The sequence below is a fragment of the Macaca thibetana genome, chromosome X (genome assembly GCF_024542745.1).
Source record: "Macaca thibetana thibetana isolate TM-01 chromosome X, ASM2454274v1, whole genome shotgun sequence".
Lineage (NCBI taxonomy): Eukaryota > Metazoa > Chordata > Mammalia > Primates > Cercopithecidae > Macaca > Macaca thibetana.
The window spans coordinates 32,297,700-32,319,897 of record NC_065598.1 but is presented as its reverse complement, the minus strand read 5'-3'; the positions used below and the strand labels follow the sequence as shown (position 1 = coordinate 32,319,897).

The 22,198-nt window shown below is 34.0% G+C and overlaps 1 protein-coding gene across 14 annotated transcripts in view; it reads left to right on the top strand.

Annotated features, from left to right (window-relative positions):
• Positions 1-22,198, top strand: part of DMD (dystrophin) — a 2,269,491-nt gene that overhangs the window by 843,091 nt on the left and 1,404,202 nt on the right. For all 14 annotated transcript variants that reach the window (XM_050777140.1, XM_050777144.1, XM_050777148.1 and 11 more), the window contains 2 exons: positions 4,523-4,764; positions 10,188-10,368. In XM_050777140.1, the coding sequence (XP_050633097.1) occupies positions 4,523-4,764; positions 10,188-10,368 (423 nt within the window). The remainder of the gene's footprint in view (positions 1-4,522; positions 4,765-10,187; positions 10,369-22,198) is intronic.

The window sequence follows — 22,198 nt, the reverse complement described above, 5'->3', positions numbered from 1 at the left end:
AAATTAATGGATGTACTTCAAGTAATGATCCATTTCCTCTGGGTGCAATATATTTATTCATAGACTATTTCAGGGGTTGTTTAGAATATGAGATGTGAATGGATTATGATCCATTATCCCTGAGATTCTAATGTGCTACAACAAAATGGTTTCCATAAGTATTGTTCATAATGCCTGGTGTGTTAGTATTTGTATTCTTAAATAGCTAACACAAAATTAGAAAACAGATGCTCAGATGATTGATACCTAAAACTTTTCAGATATTTACACTTACAAACTCTTAAAAAAACTTACAATTTTGCATCCAGCCAAGGAGCATAATTCTATGAAATACGCATAAAACAATTATATATAATAACAAAATTATCCATATGCAAATATTTTCTTGGAAAACACTTTGAACCCTTTTTTATTCTAGAAAGGTTTTAATGGTCTTTCTTAGAAAATCAACAGTAGTACTGGCATCTAAATGGTCAATTAATTTACAAAGTTGAAGGAATAGCATTTCTAATTTTAAGAGAGATACATTAAGTAATGTGACATGTGACAGTGCTTCCCATCCCCTGCCCAAGTATTTTAAAGCAAATTTGATGCAAGAGAGATGGTGTGCTTGTTTGTATATGGCTTTTGGCTTCAGTGTACATTGGTCTCATAATTTTTATATTCATATAGAGTACATTATTGATTTGGTATTGAATGAGTTCATGAGTACAGTGTAGTTATTTTCTTTCTACTCAAAGCTGAGAATTCTATCAGATACTGCCAGTGGAGACATTTCCTAGAGGAGTTTATAGTTTAGAAGGACAGTTTATGCCCTTATTGAGCGGGCAACATATTCACAATGAATTAATATAGTGTTTGCATACAAATCCTTCATAACACGACTTCTGATTATCTGTGGCCAACATTATGTCTTTTCTAGTAACAGCTAGAAATTTCTGCATTTTCTTTTTGAAATTTTTGGTTTCTTTGTAACTTCAGTCTCAAATGGTTATAAATGTGGCAAAATCCAGGATTCTCAAATAAACTCTTTTTATTGTTATTTTAGTTAGAGACAGGGTCTTGCTCTGTTGCCCAGGCTAGAATACAGTGATGCGATCATAGCTCACTGCAGCCTCGAACTCCTGGGCTCAAAGGATCCCTGGTTATTGGTAAAACGTCTTTAAGAAATGTATGAATACACCTTCTATATCCCATATTAGTCCTGTATTATATAAAATTAGGACTAATTTTAAAATAGTATTATTAACTTTTTATATATGGTCTGTCTCAGTCATTAAGAAGACTCCCTCTCCCCCTAATTTTTGCACAAGAGATCTGGTCTCTTGTTTTCTGAATATTCTTTTTCATTTCCTCTATATGACATTGTCTGATATGTCTTTGTTGCCTAGTATGTGTGAGCGTTTGTTATAAGTAAGTTATATATGTTAACTCAGAACTTTGATAAGTATCCTATGAGGTTGATTCTATTTTTAATCCTCATTTCATGGATGAGGAAAATGAGATCCAGTGAAATTAAATAATTGAACCCATTTCACACATCTAGTAAGGGGCATCAAATTTGAACTCCCATCTCTTTAACATCAGAATTCTCACTGGTCATTTATCTGCCTTTCTGCCTGCCTCCCCCTTTTTGCTATTATGGAAGTCGTTCTTTGATCTATCACTGCATTTTAATTGCCTGCATTCAGTTATAAATATCAGTGTTATGAATTTTTACAAAGTTGACTTTTCTTCATTTAAATTTCTTTTACAGTGTTATGTGTTATATTGCAACATTTTTGGGGGACAAAACACAGAGTTTTGTGTAAAGATCAACAATGACTCGTTAAAACGCATCCCTAGATTTTAATAGATACTGCAGAACCTATTGGTATTTTCACTATAGTTTTATCGTTTTATAAAATTAACATATCCATATTGAAAATCAACTTACAGTTTTATTTTTTCATCTGCTACGATTTGTATTGTTGACCTTTCTCAGGGACACAAAGTGATTTCTCTCTGGATTCCCTTCTCATTTAGACAAGTGTTAAATACGACTCAATCTAGCATCAGTCTATCAATCCCTTTAATTTAGCATTTCTTTTTTGACTATTTAATGGCTGGCTTATGTTGACTTTTCACCCTTCATGGACTTCTAACTACTTGTTCAAGTTCAACATATGCCAAAAATACTTCTCCTAAATATCTGATCATTTAGATCTATGCCACATTTTTTTGTTATTAAGTAACATAATTTTAAAATTCTGTCCAGTATATTTTTTAATTGTACCTTTTTATTTTCCAGAAATGTTAAGGTTTTATCATAATACTTTTTACAAACAGAGTGCTCATACGATTGAAGTTTCTTATTCTTCTCTTATACTTTATACCAAATGTGGTCATTTTCTAATTACAGTTACTTAATGGTATCGCTTAAAAAATATTTTGGTACAATTTTTGATCACTCCTCAAAATCCAACAATCAAAAACAGCATGTCATACCACATGTGCAGATGTCTCAGTAAGACCAATTTATTCCTTAAGTATTAGGAGGATATTAGAATATTTAGCTCCCACAAATCACGGACTTCTTTTATAGTTAGATATATGGAGCCATATATATATTCTCTTTCTACATTCTATTATTTCCATTGTATCTTGTTAAAAATATATCAAGGAAGAAGGAGGGGAAAATAGTTGACAATAATATTTGTAAAGTTTGTCTCCTTCACCGCCATCCTGAGAAGCATTATGCTTTGAAATTAGTAAAGTTACAGTTGTGTTTCAAATGAATTGAGGGACATGGTTTGGCAACATTAATATCTTTATGACAAATAGAACATTAGAATATTAGGGCAGAGGGAAGTGAAAGAGGATAAAATAATATAGTTGTTGAATTCACATCTATATATTTTTTAGTCTTTAAAAAGGATAAAGTGGGAGGCATGTACAAGTTAACAAAACCACAGGCCTTATGTTTCTAGAGATGCTCTTCAGACTTTTTAAGAACTTAGCTTCCCTTTAACTAAATTATATTACCAGAAAATTAAGTGAAATGAACATTTATAAGAGTAGATTATCTTAGGCAACCTACTCTTCTACTACCAACCTACTCTTCTACCTTTTAGGTATTTTAACCTAGAGAAAGAAACTTATGGTGAGTTCATGTTCTTTTGAGATCCCTGTAGGTAAATGAGAGACTATAAAACATTTAAATATTCAGTATTTCAAAAGCATAAGAAAGTTACCAGTGCTAATGTAGCTATTTAAAAATGCATGATATATTTAATCTATTTTCTCTTTTATATTCTGTCATTAAGAAAACTACGTAAGCTAATAAATCTAAGAAAGTCTATATTTTGTAAACTAACCTTAGAGAATTTGAATATTTTAACCCATAGCATAGCATGATATTGCCATGCTTTCATGCTATGTGTGGAATAATATGTACTTGGATTGGCATTCATCATATATGAAAGGACATAGCATATTCCATGGTACATAGTAGGTACTCCAGAATGGTAATGATGACAATGATGTGCTTGTGTTTCCATTTTTCCCTTGATAAAGTTTTCTGGGTTTGGTATTACTATAGATGATTTTAAAACTGTCAGATGAACTTCTACATTTATAAATTTTAAAATGTTTCATATTAGAAAGATTATTTATCCTAGTACTTGTTTTACTTACTTGGATCCATGGACAACCTGAGATGGAGTCTTGCTCTGTTGCCCAGGCTGGAGTGCAGTGGTGCAATGTCGGCTGACTGCAAGCTCCACCTCCTGGGTTCACACCATTCTCCTGCCTCAGCCTCCTGGGTAGCTAGGATGACAGGTGCTTGCCACCACACCCGGCTAATTTTATGTATTTTTAGTAGAGACGGAGTTTCACGGTGTTAGCCAGGATGGTCTTGATCTCCTGACCTCGTGATCCACCTGCCTCGACTTCCAAAAGTGCTGGGCTTATAGGCGTGAGCCACCACGCCCAGCTGACAGTCTGTTTATTTCTAGTCTTCTATAAATGAAATAAAGAATAGTTAATCTTGGATAATTCGTTTCCTCTTTTTAAAATGATGAAAATACTATTTAAACTAATTTCCAAGCCCATTTTAAAAATTAAAAATGTAAGTTAGTTCAGGGAAGTATATTTGAGTAATGTGCATGATACTTAAAATGTATCTGAAAACATCCAAAATCTTACTTGTTCATGATCAGCCTTCCAGCTCCCATCAGAGCTTTGAGCACTTTTGTTTTTATTTACATTTTTATTTAATATTTTATTTAAATACATTCTACTTTTCTACATCTTATGTCTTATTTATTACTTGATGGCATTGATAATCTTTATTGTGATACAAGTCTAATAATTACAATGAATAATCTGAAATCATATTTACACATTTATATCTTAGAAAATAATTGATTTGGTTTGAAATCATGTGGTGAATACTTTTATAATTAGGATGTGTTGGTTTTCAGATCATTTCTTTCAGTCTGTGGGTTCAGGGGATATATTTAATTATTTTTTTTCTTTCTAGAGGGTGTTAATGCCGATAGCATCAGACAAGCCTCAGAACAACTGAACAGCCGGTGGATCGAATTCTGCCAGTTGCTAAGTGAGAGACTTAACTGGCTGGAGTATCAGAACAACATCATCACTTTCTATAATCAGCTACAACAATTGGAGCAGATGACAACTACTGCTGAAAACTGGTTGAAAATCCAACCCACCACCCCATCAGAGCCAACAGCAATTAAAAGTCAGTTAAAAATATGTAAGGTAAGAATCTTTCCTCCTTCCGTTTGGAGAATATTAATAGGTATTTCTTGGCAATTTCCAAGAAGACCATAACAAATTATTTAGTAATGAAACGTTCACCTTTTAAGGATTTAGCTGAGCACAATAAAGTTCAAAATGTAAGCAACAAAAATCAGTTTAAATATGTAAGACATAGATACCCGGATTCTAAAATTGTATTTGGCGTAGTTACACAGAGCTAATTGATTGTGTCGGTTTGCAAAAGCATGAAGTAGATTAGGAGTGTGGAAACCACGTGTATCCTATAAAAAATGGCCTCTACTTAGGAACTCTTTCTTTGCGACTAGTGAAACATAGTCATATGTTGAAAAAATGGAATCCATGGAAATAGTTGGAAACACGGGTCAACAACAAGCTTGGATGTGATGTAATTGGATACATAAGGAAAATATTTAAAACTGATGGACCTCTCAAATTAGGATAATTTGAGGAAAGCTTCTTTACAAAGAGATATTTTTTAAATGTAGCTGGTGTATAGAGGAACCGCACGGGATAGTGTAGTAACCCAGCTTCAGAGTTCTTACCTCTTTTAGGCCAGAAAGGATCAGGGAGAGAGAAGTTATAAAAACTCAGAAGGAGAGAGTCAGATCCTCATGGTAAAAGCAGCATGGCCAGCTTAAGGAATCCTCATAGAAATGGAGTCAGAAAAATAAACACCTCACTTCTCTTTCTTCCCTGCCTCCAGAATCTTGTCAGGGCTCTAAACTTAATCGTAAGGCAAAGGACAAGGAACTGTCATCTGTAAATATCAGTCTCCTGGGTTACAGGAGAAGAGTGGACAGTGGATCTGGAGGAGCAAACAAGATATAAGTGGATAAAAGGGTGTGAGAAAGAGATGAAAAGATATTATGCCTTCAAGTGTGAGAAAACAAGAGCTGTATAATAATGAAAATAGCCTAAACTGTTGTCATTGTTACTATGAGCTATGTACTTTTCACGGGGAATGAGAAACTGATTAGAGGATGGACTAAAACATTTCCAGGATGAACCTTTAGTGATAGATGGAGAGGATTACATTTAATGCAGAAGACAAGGAATGGAGATTCATTTGCATAATGTAAAAAGAATGGTTTAAATAAAGGTAGAATAGACAGGGAAAAGTGACAAGGTTGATTTAGAAAAGGTATTGGACCCAAAAAGTGATGAGAAATGCAAAGTTATATTGAAGAGAAAAACAATTGAAGGATTTGATGGTTCTTCAAATATTGGACCTGTAACATTACTAGGTTTTCTGTTCTTACATTAGTTTGCTGAGGAAATAAACTCAGAAAGTATACTTTTGGATAAAGAATACCTTGGATAAGGCACTTGACTTATTAGGCAAATACACACATCTAAGGAATTTCTACACTTAGATACATTTTGTAATTTAAGAATAGAGCCCATGCCATTTTCCCTATGAATCACAGGAATAATACAAATACATTATTTCTTGCAACAAAAGTCTGATGTTACCTTACCTGATTCTTGAGATTCAGATATCGTAGTTAGTAACAGTACCTACACAGTACATTTATGCATTTTATATATATATATATATATATATAAAGTGTCTCTAATGTTTCTAAGAATGCTACTGAGTGTATTAATCAGCTCATGCTACCACAACAAATACCACAGACTGGGTGGCTTAAACAACACAGGTTTATTTTCTGAGTTCTAGAAGCAAGAAAGTCTAGGACCAAGGTTTGGCAGGGTTCAGCTTCATCTTCTGGTAAAGGCTGTCTTCCTGGATTGCAGATGACCAGCTTCTCACTCTGTCTTCACATGGCTTTCCTCTGTGTGTATACATGGAGAGAGAGAGAAAGAGGGCTATTTTTCTTTCTTTCTTTCTCTCTGCCTCCTTTTATAAAGTCACCAATCCCTAAGGGATTAGGCACCACCCCCCAACCCTGATGACCTCATATAAACATTATTACCTCTTAAAAGTCCTATCACCAAATGCAGTCTCACCGATGGTTAGGACTTCATTCAACATGTGAATTTTGGAAGACACCATTCACCCCATAGCACTAAGTTTTGGGAATATTATAGTGAGCATTGCAAGGACCCTGCTTTTAGTGTATTTATGGAAAGCAGAGGAGAGAGATATGAAGCAATGGAATCAATATTTTTAAATTTCTGGCTAGGATCAGTTGTTTAAACAAAGATGCAAAGCTTTGGGAGAATGACTAACACGGAAAAACGAACCTGATAGGGCCACCAAGGGCATCTTCCTTGAGAGAGGAGCATTTGAGTTGAGACTTTTGTGATGAGTTGGAATTAGGTAAGAGAACGGTGAAGCGAAAGACTCCAGGCGGAAGGAACATGGCGAGAGGGAGCAATAAAGGCCAAGCACCTGAATGAAGACCATTGCAAATGCTGAACATAGGGGGGCAGAGGAATGAGAGGAGAGTTGAAGAGGAAAAGGCAGGCATATAGGAGACAAACCATTGACTTCTGGGACCTGCTAGTATCTTGGTCTTAATTTGAGGAGCAAATGGAGATCACCAGAGGTTTTATATAGTAAATATCGTCTGGAGGATGAGGAAGTCATCCTAAGGGAAAATATTTCTTTTACTGCATCCAGCCACAAAATTCCAAATTCTGTTGTCACCTCTTTATCACCCCTTACTCTTTCTCTCAGACCCATTGGTGCCTGTTAATTTGAAGAATCACTTTAGGTAAAATATTTAGCAAGATAAGCTTAATATTATTCATACAAGGACAAATATATATACTGTTCTGCTGTGATTAGTGATAGGCAAATAAATTATAACATGTTTCACAGCATTTTCTTTTATTTGGAGTTTTATAACATTAGAGTGCATATTTAGCTCATATTCTAATGCTTGGCAGAACTGGTTCTTAATATTCTGGAGGTTAGAGAGCCTTATCAGAATTGGAAGAAATTCATGAACCCTTTCCTGAGAAAAATACAAAAGCTTCCATGAGATAAGCATATAATTTTAAAGGATAAACAGATTTAAAGTAGATACCATACTCTGGAGGACCAACTATACCAAATCCTTTTATGGAGATAATGGCTGATTGTTAACATCTTTTCAAATGCTGAATACTTCAGTTGAAAATTATGTCTTCTATGATTTATTCTCAGAATGTTAAGGTCTCAACTGAACGTTTGCCCAAATGTTTTATTAGTTTCAAAGTCCCTTTTGTTTTTCAGAGCACACTTGGCCATAATGTTGGCTCTTTCTATAGCCACCTGAACAGGAAGAATGGCAGCCCTCTATCTGGACCAATTATAAATCAGGTTCATAGTAGATGCCAATGCTGCCATTTGTAAATCTAGTATACAAAGTATGTGTATATATTTCTGTACTGTAAATACAGAATATTACCCTTTACCTCTTGTCTTATTTCTTATCCATGGATATATACCAACTTTCTAGCACTTGTTTGAGAGGATTTATATTTGAATGAGAAATACAGGCCACCTCCCCATTTTGCTAAACATCTTTAATCTTCACCCATCAAAAAGATTGAATCGTCAGAGATTATTTTACCTGAATCAACTCATACTGTTATAACCACATAAACACATTCCTCTGAAAGCTGTATTTATATTTTTTAACATGAGAATAAGTGGCATTGTGCATTAGTTAGTCTTGCAACCATGACAGAATTTATGTGATAAATTTCTCAGCCACTCCTAAGACAAAAGTTACTCTCTCTCCAAAAGAATATGAATGCTTCCATAAATACTTTTTTTTTTTTTGCCTTTTCACTTTGATTTTCAGGAAGCTCAGATTTAAATTCATTTCAGAATTGCTATAATTCTTTCCATTTTCTCTTCTAATACGCTCATGTTCCAATTTTTAAATTTCAATTATCCTGTTTTTACATATTAAATAGTAACTAATTTTCAAATATTTTTTTCTAAAGACTGCATATATATGAATTATAAGTAAGCAGCCATGATAAACCTTTTAAAAAGGGCAGTGAAAACTTTCTCAGTTCAAATTATATGTGTATTAAATAAAAAAAATCCAACTTCACTGGAAACAAGAGCATGAAAACATTTATGTAGAGAATAGCATGACCAAAAGAAATACAGTGCTAGCCACGAATTCAAGCCGCATATGTAACTTAAAATGGTCTAGAAACTACATTAGGAAAGGATAAAGAAGCAGTAAATGAATTTCAATAGTACATTTTAGTTAAACTGATTTATCAAACATATTATTTCAAAGTTTAATCACTATTTTAAAACTTTGAGATTATGTTCTCAGCTTTCTTCAGAATTAAACGTATTTTGTAATTTCAATGCATCTAAATTTGGACCAACCGCATTTCAGGTGACCCGTAGCCACATGAGCTGACAGCATAGCAGTGTTCATGTGATTTTATCATACAATCCAGGGTACTATGGAGAGCAAAAGAGGGTGCTACTAATAATTATGCCAGGACAACAAGAAGAAATGTGGAGAGTCACAGTAATTTAAATAGTGGCAATTGCCCAGGCACGGTGGCTCATACCTGTCATCCCAGCACTTGGGGAGGCCAAGGTGGGCGGATCATGAGGTCAGGAGTTTGAGACCAGCCTGGCCAACATAGTGAAACCGTGTCTCTACTAAAAATACAAAAAAGAGCTGAACATGGTAGCGGATGCCTGTAATCCCAGCTACTCAGAGGCTGAGGCAGGAGAATCACTTGAACCTGGAAGGTGGAGGTTGCAATGGGCCAAGATCATGCCATTGCTCTCCAGCCTGGGCAAGGAGAGCAAGACTCTGTCTCAAAAAAAAAAAAAAAAAAGTGGCGGTTGCCTGTTTGGTCAGGAGAAGTAATGAGACCATACAAAAGATAGAAGATTATAGATATATTTTTATGTGTGTGTATACATACATACATATAAGTATTATATAGATTATATATATGTTTGTATGTAATCTATATAATTATATCAAAATATATTTATAATTTAGTATAGATGTATACATATATATAGGTATATATATAAAATTCATATTTTGCACAAATGAAAGAGAAAATATTGTTGAGTGAGCTTAGAATTTGAAGCAAAGGCACATCATTTTGATATAAAAGGGGAGCAGCCAAACACCTATGTTTGATTTATGGAAAGGATTGAAGATCATGCATAGTACTTTTCCACTGCACACATTCATACCCATTAATGCTCTACATTATGTCATCTTGAAATTTAAATATCATTATATAGGATGATACGTACTGAACAAAGAGCCAATGTATCCTTAAATGGATGGTCTGTGATAGAGGCTTGTCTACACTGTCATGGATATTTTTTTATCAGATATTTGTCAAGGGTATTAAGCTAAACTTGCCTTACTGCTTTTTAATACCTTCTTTTACAAAATGTAATGTATGCAAAGTAAAAGTGTTACTTTCCATATTCTATGGCACAGGATGAAGTCAACAGGCTATCAGCTCTTCAACCTCAAATTGAACGATTAAAAATTCAAAGCATAACCCTGAAAGAGAAAGGACAAGGACCCATGTTCCTGGATGCAGACTTTGTGGCCTTTACAAATCATTTTAGCCAAGTCTTTTCTGATATGCAGGTCAGAGAGAAAGAGCTACAGACAAGTAAGTAAAAAGCCTAAAATGGCTAACTTGACATTTTCCAAATTGGTTATTTGTGGGGAAATCCGGAAAGTACTAACATGAAACAATGATTTCTGTCAATGGAACCGTTCTCCCTACAACCTATATTAACAAGGAATGAAATACTGGTGTAGCAGATAAGCTGTCTTTAGATTTTTTTTTTTTTTTTTTGTCCTCACAATAATATCTGACTTTGAGAAACAAATAAAAGATGTTTTATGTGGGCATAGCTTCTCCTTGGTGGATTGTAGATTTCAAAATCAGATGTTTTGAATATAGAAGAAAATAAAAGAGCAGTTGAGGTCATATGAATACACTTTCATTAAGTCTAGCTCGCTGTACATACAAGGATATTTGCTAGGCATCTTCTAATACTTCTGTCAGTTTATCTGAAGAGTATTATAGCTTTAGCATACATGTGGCAACTGAAACTAAGCAAAGGACAAATTATTCTTTGGGCTACATTTTACTACTGGATCACTATAATTACATAAATCCTATTTTTTCCTTTGATGATAAAAGATAAAAGTGGAGCAATTATGCAAATTCATACCATGTGACTAGCAAATTTTTCAAGATGTTTCTTTTGTCTCTCACTGAATTGCTTTAATAAGATGATGTTAATACATAGTATTTGCTCCAAAATATCCCTACTCATCATCTTAATTTTAAGACATTCTTTTCAGAGACAGATTCATGACCACCTTTATGAAATAGTATATGGGTTTTTGATTCACTATATACATGCATATATGTGTTCATGTGCACACACAAAAAATTATTGAGTAAAATTGGGTTTGAAGGCATTAAGATAAAAGTATTTTTCTGAAAAAAAATCTCTGCCCCAAATTTGTTATGAGAAGCACAGGAACATGTGTTTGTTTTCTACTACAACTTTAATTAGTTGGAGAATACATTATCCTATTGCTTTTCTTTGTAAATATTTAAAGAATTCACCGTATAATATCATTTCCAGAATTAATGTGGTGGTGCACAAAGCTTTTCTCATTTCCCAGCTTTTCATTTTTATGAAAATGAAATGAACTAAATAAAGCAAAGGATACATTTTTTTTTTTTTTTTGTACTTCAAAGTCGTTTTTGCTAAGAGGTTTATTTTCCTGTACAGGTAGTAAAACTTTATAAATAATACCAGCTCCCTCTAGTGGATTTCAGTATACTCGTTGCTGTGCCTCTGTAAAATCAATTTGGGAAAATATTTTAAATGTCCTAGATTTTCAAATATTGACCTATTTAACAATAATGTATTTTCACTTGTCATACAATACATAACCCCCCCCTTAAAGTTAAATACACTTAGTGGCTATGCAGTAATTGTTGGGCAAAAGTGTCTTTCCACTGGAAATTACTTTATATATTCCTCTTAATCACATTAAAGTTCAACTTTTTATAGTTTACTTTAAAGATGTTCAGAATAGCAAGGTTTGGTAATTGAGATTTGTCTATGATGTCACAGAATAAATATGTAACAGTATATCATCTCTGTTCATACAGCTATCTGTCCATCTATCACTATCATCTGTCTTCTCTTTTAAATTGCATACCTACACATGATGATTGTTTATAAGTCTTCCTAACTTTTTCACTGCATTTATATTTAAATAAGTTGTCCCCATTTCCACTCTACCAGCACATCTTGAATGTTATTATTCACCCTTTTGGAATGCTTGTCTAGATTAATAAATAACCCTTTAATTAAATATGGAATATATATAGTGAATGAAAAATGTAGCATATGAAATTACATAGCAGTTTATTTTGTTAATTTGTAATTATTTCAAATAACTGCACATGTGTAAGCATTGTCCCCAAATTGGCACCAGGGAGCAAATCTCATTTCTTGTGTTACTCCACAGTACTTCGGACATACTAAGTATGCAGGAAATAAGAGCCAACGGAAGTGCCTAGGCACCCATAATGACATTTATTTCCTCTTTACTTTTTTAAACTAGCTTTTTCACACAAAAACCTGGCTTTTAAAATATACTTTCAGTGGTGAGAAATGGTATAAGGAATTGTAGTCGTTATCTGACATAAGTGATACGAGAAAATAATATAAAAAGATAAAATTCTATTTTCAAAGTACTTTTTAGTCTATACATAACTAATTTGTACATCATTTTACCTAACCCTCAGAGAGAAACACATTGAGTATTTGTTTTTTATTACACCTATGTCACAGGTAAGCTAATGGGGTTTGAATAACTGAAAGGATGGATAATGGGATGCTATAAGAACTAGATCATAAACATGAATGTTCATAACAACATTATGCATAATAGCCAAAACATAGAATAAACCCAAATGCCCATCCACTGATGAGTATATGAAGAAAACGGGCACATCCATACAAGGCAATGTTACTGAGTAATAAAAAGGGATGAAGTACTGATACACGCTACAGTATGGATTACCCTTGAAGACATTATGCTAAGCGAAAGAAGCCAGTCACAAAAGACCATATGTTATATGATTCTCTTGATATAAAATGACCACAATAGGCAAATCTGTAGAGGCAGAAATAAGATTAGTGGTTGCCTAGGTCTGGGAGGATGAGGGGGTGGAATTGTTTCCCATGACAATTGATAAAATACTTTTCTAGAAACTGAAGACCAGTAAACCCGTGTTATATGCTAGATGAATATAGAAACACAGCATCTAGTCTGTTGTAGATAATTGTTTCAACAAAGATAAAAATGAACACTTATTTCTAAATGTAAATAAGGAAAAATGTTTGGGATATAATTTGAGTTTCTTTCATTAGCAATGTGGAAATCATGTCACCATGATTATTAGGGATTTTGTTGGTTTGGTTTAGTTTTGCAAAAATGGAGAAAATGGCAATATTAGTTATGACATAGCCAGTGTTTTGTCTGTTCTAAAGTTTCAAAATGATTCTCTTCTGTTCTACACCATTAGATTTCTTTCAGAACAGTGTCTTGCTCACTTATTCACTAATAAATTCAAGAAATATTTTTGAACACCTGGTATATGCCATAAAAGTGCTGGGCACTAGGTAATATACTTGGTGGAGAAAATCAAGAGCAATATGTCTTCATGGAGCTTATTGAAAGAAAGATAATAAAATTGAATATCTGAATATTATTACAGAATATAATTACTTTGGGGTCTGAAACCGTGATTCTGGGGAGATGATGTTAGAGCCAAACCTGGAGAATGTGCAGGTGCCAGCTGTGTGATAAGTTGGAGAAAGGACATTAGGAGAAATGAAAAGAAACACAAATAACCAAAGGTGAAAAATGAGGGCTTGGTATGTCCAAAAGACATAAGGGAGGCCAGAAGGGCTGGAACGTAAAAAATCAAGGAAAGATTAGGACAAGATGAGGGTAGAATGGCTCAAGGCCCCCATAAACTTCTATAAGAGGTTTGGATTTTAAGAGCAGTTGACATTTCCAAAAGAATTTCAATTGAGGAAATTAAGTAACCTTATTTGTATTTTTGAAAAACCCTCTAGCTGGTATGTAAGGGAGAAATGGAATATAAGTCTGAGGAGAAGCAGGAAGACTTGTGGAAAGAATAGCCACACAGAGGAGAGTCCATTGAACCTTAAGTCCATTGAACCTATAAGTCTGAGGAGAAGCAGGAAGACTTGTGGAAAGAATAGCCACACAGAGGAGAGTCCATGAATCTATCACAGTTGTGATAAGATTAAGGAAAACCAGTTCAACCCTTGAAGATGTGACGATCTGGGGAGATGTAGTGGGGAAGATATTCTTGCCAGAATTGAAAGAAAATAACTTTTACCTCTTACAGAGACAGTAGAAGAAAATTTTAGGGTAGGCAGCAAGGATGCTCTCCATGGCCATAATTTCAAGCTCTGTGGTTTGTCTCTACCCCTCCCTGTTAGGACGCTGAGACTGGGAATTAAAACAAAGATTGATGTGAACTAACTTTTCTAGCTGCAGGTCAGGAAATTGACCTCATTTACTTTATTAAAATTTAAATTTTTTTATTTTTAAATTTTATTTTTAATACATCTAGGCAAAGGAATCTTTTGTTCCAGTAGACACATACTCTGTTACATTGCCCCTTCACTCCAGAAAACAGATAAACTGTAAATGTTCCTTTTAAAATTGTGTTATTTTTATCAATACCATCAAGAGCAAGAATAGCAGACATATTTATTTAAGCAAGCTATGTGCTCATTGTGAGATAGAAGAATTGTTCACTGACCTCAAGAATCATGGGAAAACTTGCTAAATGCCAAGTTAAAGCTATACATATATATATGTATATATGTATATATACATAGTGTGTGTGTGTATACATATGCATACACACACACACACATATATATACACACACACACACACACACACACACACACACACACACGCACACAAATTATGTGACAGGAACCTCATACTGTTTTCCAAAATGGCTGTACTAATTTACATTCCCACCAACAGTGTACAAGTATTCTTTTCTCCACAGTCTCTCCAACATTTATCTTTCATTATTTTGAAAGTGGCTGTTCTAATTTTAACATATGTAAGGTAACACATCGTTGTGATTTTTACATTTTTCTGATGTTTATAGATGTTGAGCATTTTATCACATATCTGTTGGCCATTGGTGCCTCTTATTTCAAGAAATGTCTGTTCATATCCCTTGCCCGTTTTTTAATCAGGTTATTTGTTTTCTTGCTGTTGAGTTCTGTGAGTTTTCTATATATTTTGGATATTAACTCCTTACTAGATATTTGATTTGCAAATATTTTCTCTTGATCTGTGAGCTGCCTCTTCACTCTGTTAATAGTTTTGTTTTCTGTGCAGAAGCTTTTTAGTTTGATGCAATCTAATTTGTCTTTTTTCTTTTGTTGTCCATGCCATATCCGTTTCAGCATTATTCATAACAGCCAAGATGTGGAAACAACCTAAATGTCTATCACAGGGTGAAAGGATAAAGAAAATGTGATATATATATATACACACACACACATATAGATAGATGTATAGTGATATACATATATACTGATATATAGATTATATATAGTGATATACATATATAGTTTTATATATATATATATTCCAATGTCTATATATGGCATATATACACAATGGAATACTATACAGTCTTTAAAAAGAAGGAATTTCTGTGATTTGCCACCATGTAGATGGAACTGGAGGACATTGCGCTAGCTGAAATGAGCCAGGCAAAGAAAGACAAATACTATATGATCTCACTTACATGAGGAATAAAAAAAAAAGTCAAATTATAGAAACATAATAAGAGGTAGTTACCAGAGACTGCGGGGGAGAGGAAGGTTGGGAAAGGGAAAATGTTGATCAAAGGCTAGAAAGTTTCACTTACACTGGAGGAATAAATTCTAGCGATCGCTTGTATTGCGTGGTGGGCACAGTTAATAAAAATCTGTATTTCAAAATTAGTAAAAGAATAGATTTTAATATCCTCATCACAAAAATATAAGTTGGTGAGGTGATTAATATGTTAATTAACATGAGCGAATATTTTACAATGCATACACAGATCAAAACATCACATACCCCATAAATACATAGAATTATTATTTGTTAGTTAAATATAAAATAGTTTAACAGGATATTTTGAAAATAGGATTGCTAAGTGGGTAGAGCTACTTTTAGAAAAAGAGGGAAAATTCAGCAAAAGAAAAAACTCTTACATTCTAATAAATATTTCTGTAGTGTGGTAGTTTATACTTACACAAAGTTGGTTAGAAAAAAAACAGCTGTCCTGGAAAATAAATCAATTGTCCAGGAGGTGAAAAACAGAGCAGTACTTATGAAAATGACCCCAATTTCAGTTGGTTCATTGGAGTTTTATGACTTTTAAAACAAATTCTAAGGTGGCCTTACATCAAATTCCTATGAACCCATCTATTTCACTCATGTCAGACCACACCTAGTGCCCTTTGTAAGAATGGAGCCTGAGCAGCAGGAACTTACAACAGAGCAAGTGGCATAAGCAAAAAGGCGTGAAGTAATTAAATGGCATATTTAGATTGGAGGATAGAATATTGATTTTGATAGAAAATTGGGCTAAAATGTTGATTGAATTCCTAATCACAAAGATACTTGTATTTCAAACTAAGGAAACAACTTATATGTTGGCATTAGAAATTCAAGTTATACTCAAACTTCCTTGCACTTCTAATTATCTGAAGGACCATTTCTAGTATGTTAATCATCATATATCATGGGTCCTGTCTTATTTCTTGACACCTTTTCCAGTGTTCACATTTTAGAGAAATGCTTACTTTTGTCATGTTCTATGTTATTTAATAAAGTTTGGAGCCTTTGCTGATTGCATTATCTCCTTGACTTTAGATTGATCACGGGGAATAGGAAAAAGGTGGGATCTGGTTGGTATGGAATTAAAGACTCAAGTTGAGCATTTTTCCAGAGTAGATATATGTCATTAGTTCAACTTCTACACATATGTGTAATGCATTTTTCCCCCACAGGTAATGATGGGGAATTCAAGTTGGACTCGATTTAATATTCTCAACAGGACTTTACATGTTTTTAAATGCTGTCGCTATTAGGACTACTAACATATCATCTCTTTCTCTCCCCAAATGGATTACATGGGAGCCTTTTCCAGCTTCTATATAAGCACTATCCAATAGAAAAATAATATGAGCCATATATTTAATTTTAAATGTTCTAGAAACCACATTAACAGATAAACAGGTAAAAGCCATTTCAAAATATTATTTCAACATAGAATCAAAATTTTAAAATGTAGAAATAGGTTTACATTCTTTTTGTATGAATTGTCCAATATCTCATGTGTCTTTATGTATACAGAACATCTCAACTCAAACTGGCCCTATTTCAAGTGCTTAATGGCCACGTGGCCGGTTGCTACCTTATTGGTTGGCGCAGTTATGTCTTCCTTCTCTCTACTGTACATTCTCTGATGCTTAAGTGCCTATTTTCTGAGTAGTTCTATTTTTTAAGAGGAGAGATTTTTTTTTTCAGTGAAGTGTCGTATATAACCGACCGTTCTGGGATCTCTTTATCATGACAGTTATGTCTTTCAGAATTTTCAATAGAGGTCTCTGTTTACTTTGCTTTCCAGTTAAAGTGGTTTGCCCTTGACATAGACTCATGTGTATTAGAAAACGTAGCATCTAATTTCATACTTAGCTCTTTTGTTTGAAACAAAATAGTCTTGCTTTGTCTCTCTTGGTCTGTCCTTTGCTCTCCTCTTTTTTCTCGCTTCTTTTCCCTTTAGCCCCTCCCTCTTTTCAGAGTTAAAGACAAGCAGTTTTTAAACAAAAGGTTCAGAAAACTTCTTTTTTATATTCCTATACTATAATTTTAGATGTCAGTTTGCCTATACTTTATCACTTCCATCCCCCACATGGCTATATTAAATGTGTAGATATTAATGGAATATATACATTTTTTACTTTTCAAGATAAACAGTAGTATAGGATAGGAGCTCTTAATTTTTATTTTCCCAGTAATTTACAGTGCATGTTTCCAAGCTTGTGATCACTTATATAATTTTAATTTTGTTGAATATATTTCACTAATAACACAAAAGATATCTGCATTTTAAAAATGGTCCTTTAGCAACAGAATAGTAGAAACTGTCATATGAATACTTTCTTTTGAGATAAAAGTTACATATTTATAAGCAATATATTGGCTAAATGTTAAATCTTCAGGCCATATTTTTCCTGAGTCTGTGCTGAGTCTAATGATGTCAGTAGAACTCTTGAGGTCTTTTAAGATGGTAGGTTATTAGATTGGATATGTTTATTGTCTTATTGCTGTCAGTAAAGATAAACTTATCTGTTGGATTATTAATCTCTATTTCTACATAAAAGGAAAAAAAGTGAATTTCCCTAGATGGAACTGGTCTATTTCTGCTCCTATGTTGGGATCACAAGGGCAGCATCTACACATATCTCGCCGACTAGTAGGTTGGGCAGCTCATACTGAGTTTGCCCTTGGGTTCATTGGCTCCTGTGTAAGACTTTTTCTTTCTTCTTATCCAAAACAGATTTAGAATTCTTCACTGGCATTCCCTGGCATGCATGGTTTAAATGAGATACTCTAAATCATTGTAAATTTGTCAAGCATTTCCTGAACCTTGATAGCAATCCTTGCTGTCATTACATAGTGTCATTACATTCCACATAAGAAAATCAGAAAAAGAAATTGTGATATTTATGTTTGTAGGAGTGTATTTTTTTTTTTTGTTTGTTTTCCAGCTTGCCCCAGAAACTACATTAGATGGACAGATTCCCCAACTAATCTTTGGAAGTTTATTTGTTAAATCTACAAAAGAATTCCCAAGAGATTAGATTTTTTGAAATGATCAGTTTCAAATGAATTTAATACCAAATTAGGGTAAGGATTGGAATGCAAGGAGGAATTAAAAATATGCATGTTTTAATTATAGTTTACCAATATGAAGTGATTCCCATGAGATTCAGTTGTTGGACCATTTAGCGTAGATACATGCAATAAAAATTGTAAAGGTCTATTGAATAGAAGACTAGTAGCAAATGAAAGGATGTCATCCCATGTATGTTACTCATCTTTGGCACTCAGAAGTAATTGACAGATAATCACTCAGCCTCAATTGTGTTAGGGGCTGCAGAATGGATTGAATGAAAACTATGAGCTCTGAATTATGACTATGATAAAATTAAAACTTTATATTATAACCAGTGCTTATGATTCTGAGGAAAATACTGAATTCTCAGTGAGTTCAAATTTGATGTAAATTTGATATTTTCTATTTAAACATATTAAACATACATTTTCATTGTTAAAATAATGTTAATGAATTAAATTCTGTGAATATGTAAATAATGACAGCATAAACATATTGTAAAAGGCAGGTAATTTTAATCATATTTAAGATGTATGTAAAGGCCAGGTACAGTGGCTCACACCTGTAATCTCAACACTTTACAAGGCTGAGGCAGGAGGATGGCTTGAGTACAGGAGTTTGAGACTAGCCTGGGCAACATAGGGAAACCTTATCTCTACAAAAAAAAAAAATTAACCTGGCATGGTGGCATGTGCCTGTAGTCCCAGCTACTCGGGAGGCTGAGATGGGAGGATCGGTCAAGCCTGGGAGGTCGAGGCTGCAGTGAGCCATGATTGCACCACTGCAGTCCTGCCTGGCAGAGACCCTGTCTCAAAGAAAAAAAGATGTATATAAACAATCTTTGTTACCTTATTGTATAACTTTCAAAAATATAGCTGATATTTTAATGGTCAGTAATCTTTGAAAATATGTAGCTCACTTAGTAGCTCATTTCTTCATTGTTTTCTGACGGCCTGTATCATCTCCATAGTTTTTGGGGCTAATTTTTTTCTGCACTTTCCACTTTTACAAGTAGTTCTGTCTTCTGTCAAAACAGAGTGGAATTTTGATTTAGATCTCAGTGGGGAGACTTCAAGTCTTGTACCTGAATACCGATCAGAAGTTATACAGAAAAAAATCAATAATTCAGAGACTGAAGTGTTTCAATTTTCATTAAACCAGAAGTTAAAGAGGAGACATGTTCAAGTTCAATTAAACCAATTTTTATGAAGCTTATGGTTCATCCAACATACCACCTTGTGTCTGCCCATAGTCCCCTCTCCTTCTAGATCATTTGCTGAAATTACATCTCAGACACAATCATTTGCTTCGTTGTAACTAAATACTTCACTTTACTTCACTGTTATTTATAAGGTCCCTTTTGGACTTCGTTTATTTGTAATCATCTAGCAATCAAATAAATGCATCTGCCACTCTCGACACTCCTCTTCAACATAGTAGTAGAAGTCCTAGCCAGAGCAGTCAGACAAGAGACAGAAATAAAGGGTATCCAAATCGGTAAAGAGGAAGTCACACTGTCAGTGTTTACTGACTGTATGATCGTTTACCTTCAAAACCGTAAAGACTCCTCCAGAAAGCTTCTAGAACTGATAAAATAATTCAGCAAAGTTTCCAGATACAAGATTAATGTACGCAAATCAGTAGCTTTTCTATATAAAAACAGTGACCAAGCAGATAATCAAATCAAGAACTCAACCCCTTTTACAATAGCTGCAAAATAAATAAATAAATAAAATAAAACAACAACAACAAAAACTTAGGAATATACCTAACCAAAGAGTCGAAAGACCTCTCCAAGGAAAACTACAAAACACTGCTGAAAGAAATCATAGATGACACAAACAAATGGAAGCACATCCCATACTCAAAGATGGGTAGAATCAGTATTGTGAACATGACCATACTGCCAAAAGCAATCTACAAATTCAGTGCAATTCACATCAAAATATTGGCATCATTCTTCACAGAATTAGAAAAAAACAATTCCAAAATTCACGTGGAACCAAAAAGGAGCCTGCACAGCCAAAGTAAGACTAAAAAAAAAGAACAAATCTGGAGGCATCACACTACCTGATTTCAAACTATACTAAAAGTCCATAGTCACCAAAACAGCATGGTACTGGTATAAATATAGGCACATAGACCAATGGAACAGAATAGAGGACCTAGAAATAAACCAAAATACTTAAAGCTAACCAATCTTCAACAAAGCAAACGAAAACATAAAGTCAGGAAAGGACACCCTTTTCAACAAATGGTGCTGGAATAATTGGCTAGCCACATGTAGGAGAATGAAATTGGACCCTCATCTCTCACCTTGTACAAAAACCAACTAAAGATGGATTAAATACTTAAACCTAAGACATGAAACTATAAAAATTCTAGAAGATAGCATTGGAAAAACCTTTCTAGACATTGGCTTAGGCAAGGATTTCGTGACCAAGAACCCAAAAGCAAATGTAATAAAAACAAGGATAAGTCGCTGGGACCTAATTTAAACTAAAAAGCTTTTGCATGGCAAAAGAAACAGCAAACAGACAACCCACAGAGTGGTAGAAAATCTTCACAATCTATACATCTGACAAAGGACTAATATCCAGAATCTGTAACAAATTCGAATCAGTAAGAAAAATACAATCCCATCAAAAAGTGGCCTAAGGACATGAATAGACAGTTCTCCAAAGGAAATATACAAATGACCAACAAACATATGAAAAATGCTAACATTACGAATGATTAGGGAAGTGCAAATCAAAACCACATATGATACCGTCTTACTCTTGCAACAATGGTAATAATAATAAAAAAATTTTAAAAATAGTACATGTTGGCATGGATGTGTTGATCGGGGAACACTTGTACACTGCTGGTGGGGATGTAAACAAGTACAGCCACTATGAAAAATAGTGTGGAGATTCCTTAAATAACTAAAAGTAGAACTACCACTTGATCCAGCAATCCCATTACTGGGTATCTACTCAGAGGAAAATAAGTCATTATTCAAAAAAGATACTTGCACATGCATGTTTATAGCAGCACAATTCACAATTGCAAAATTGTAGAACCAACCCAAATGCCCATCACTGAATGAGTGGTTAAACTGTGGTGCGTGTGTGTGTGTGTGTGTATATATATATGCATATACATATATGTGTGTGTGTGTCTATATATATGTATGTATATATGATGGAGTATGACGCAGTCATAAAAAGGAATGAATAAATAGCATTTGCAGTGACTTGAATGAGATTGGAGACTATTATTCTAAGTGAAGTAACTCAGGAATGGAAAACCAAACATCGCATGTTCTCACTGATAAGTGGGAGATAATCTATGAGGACACACAGGCATGAGAATGATATAATGGACTTTGGGGACTTTTGGGGAAGGTTAGGGGGAGGAATAAAAGACTACAAATAGGGTATGGTATATACTG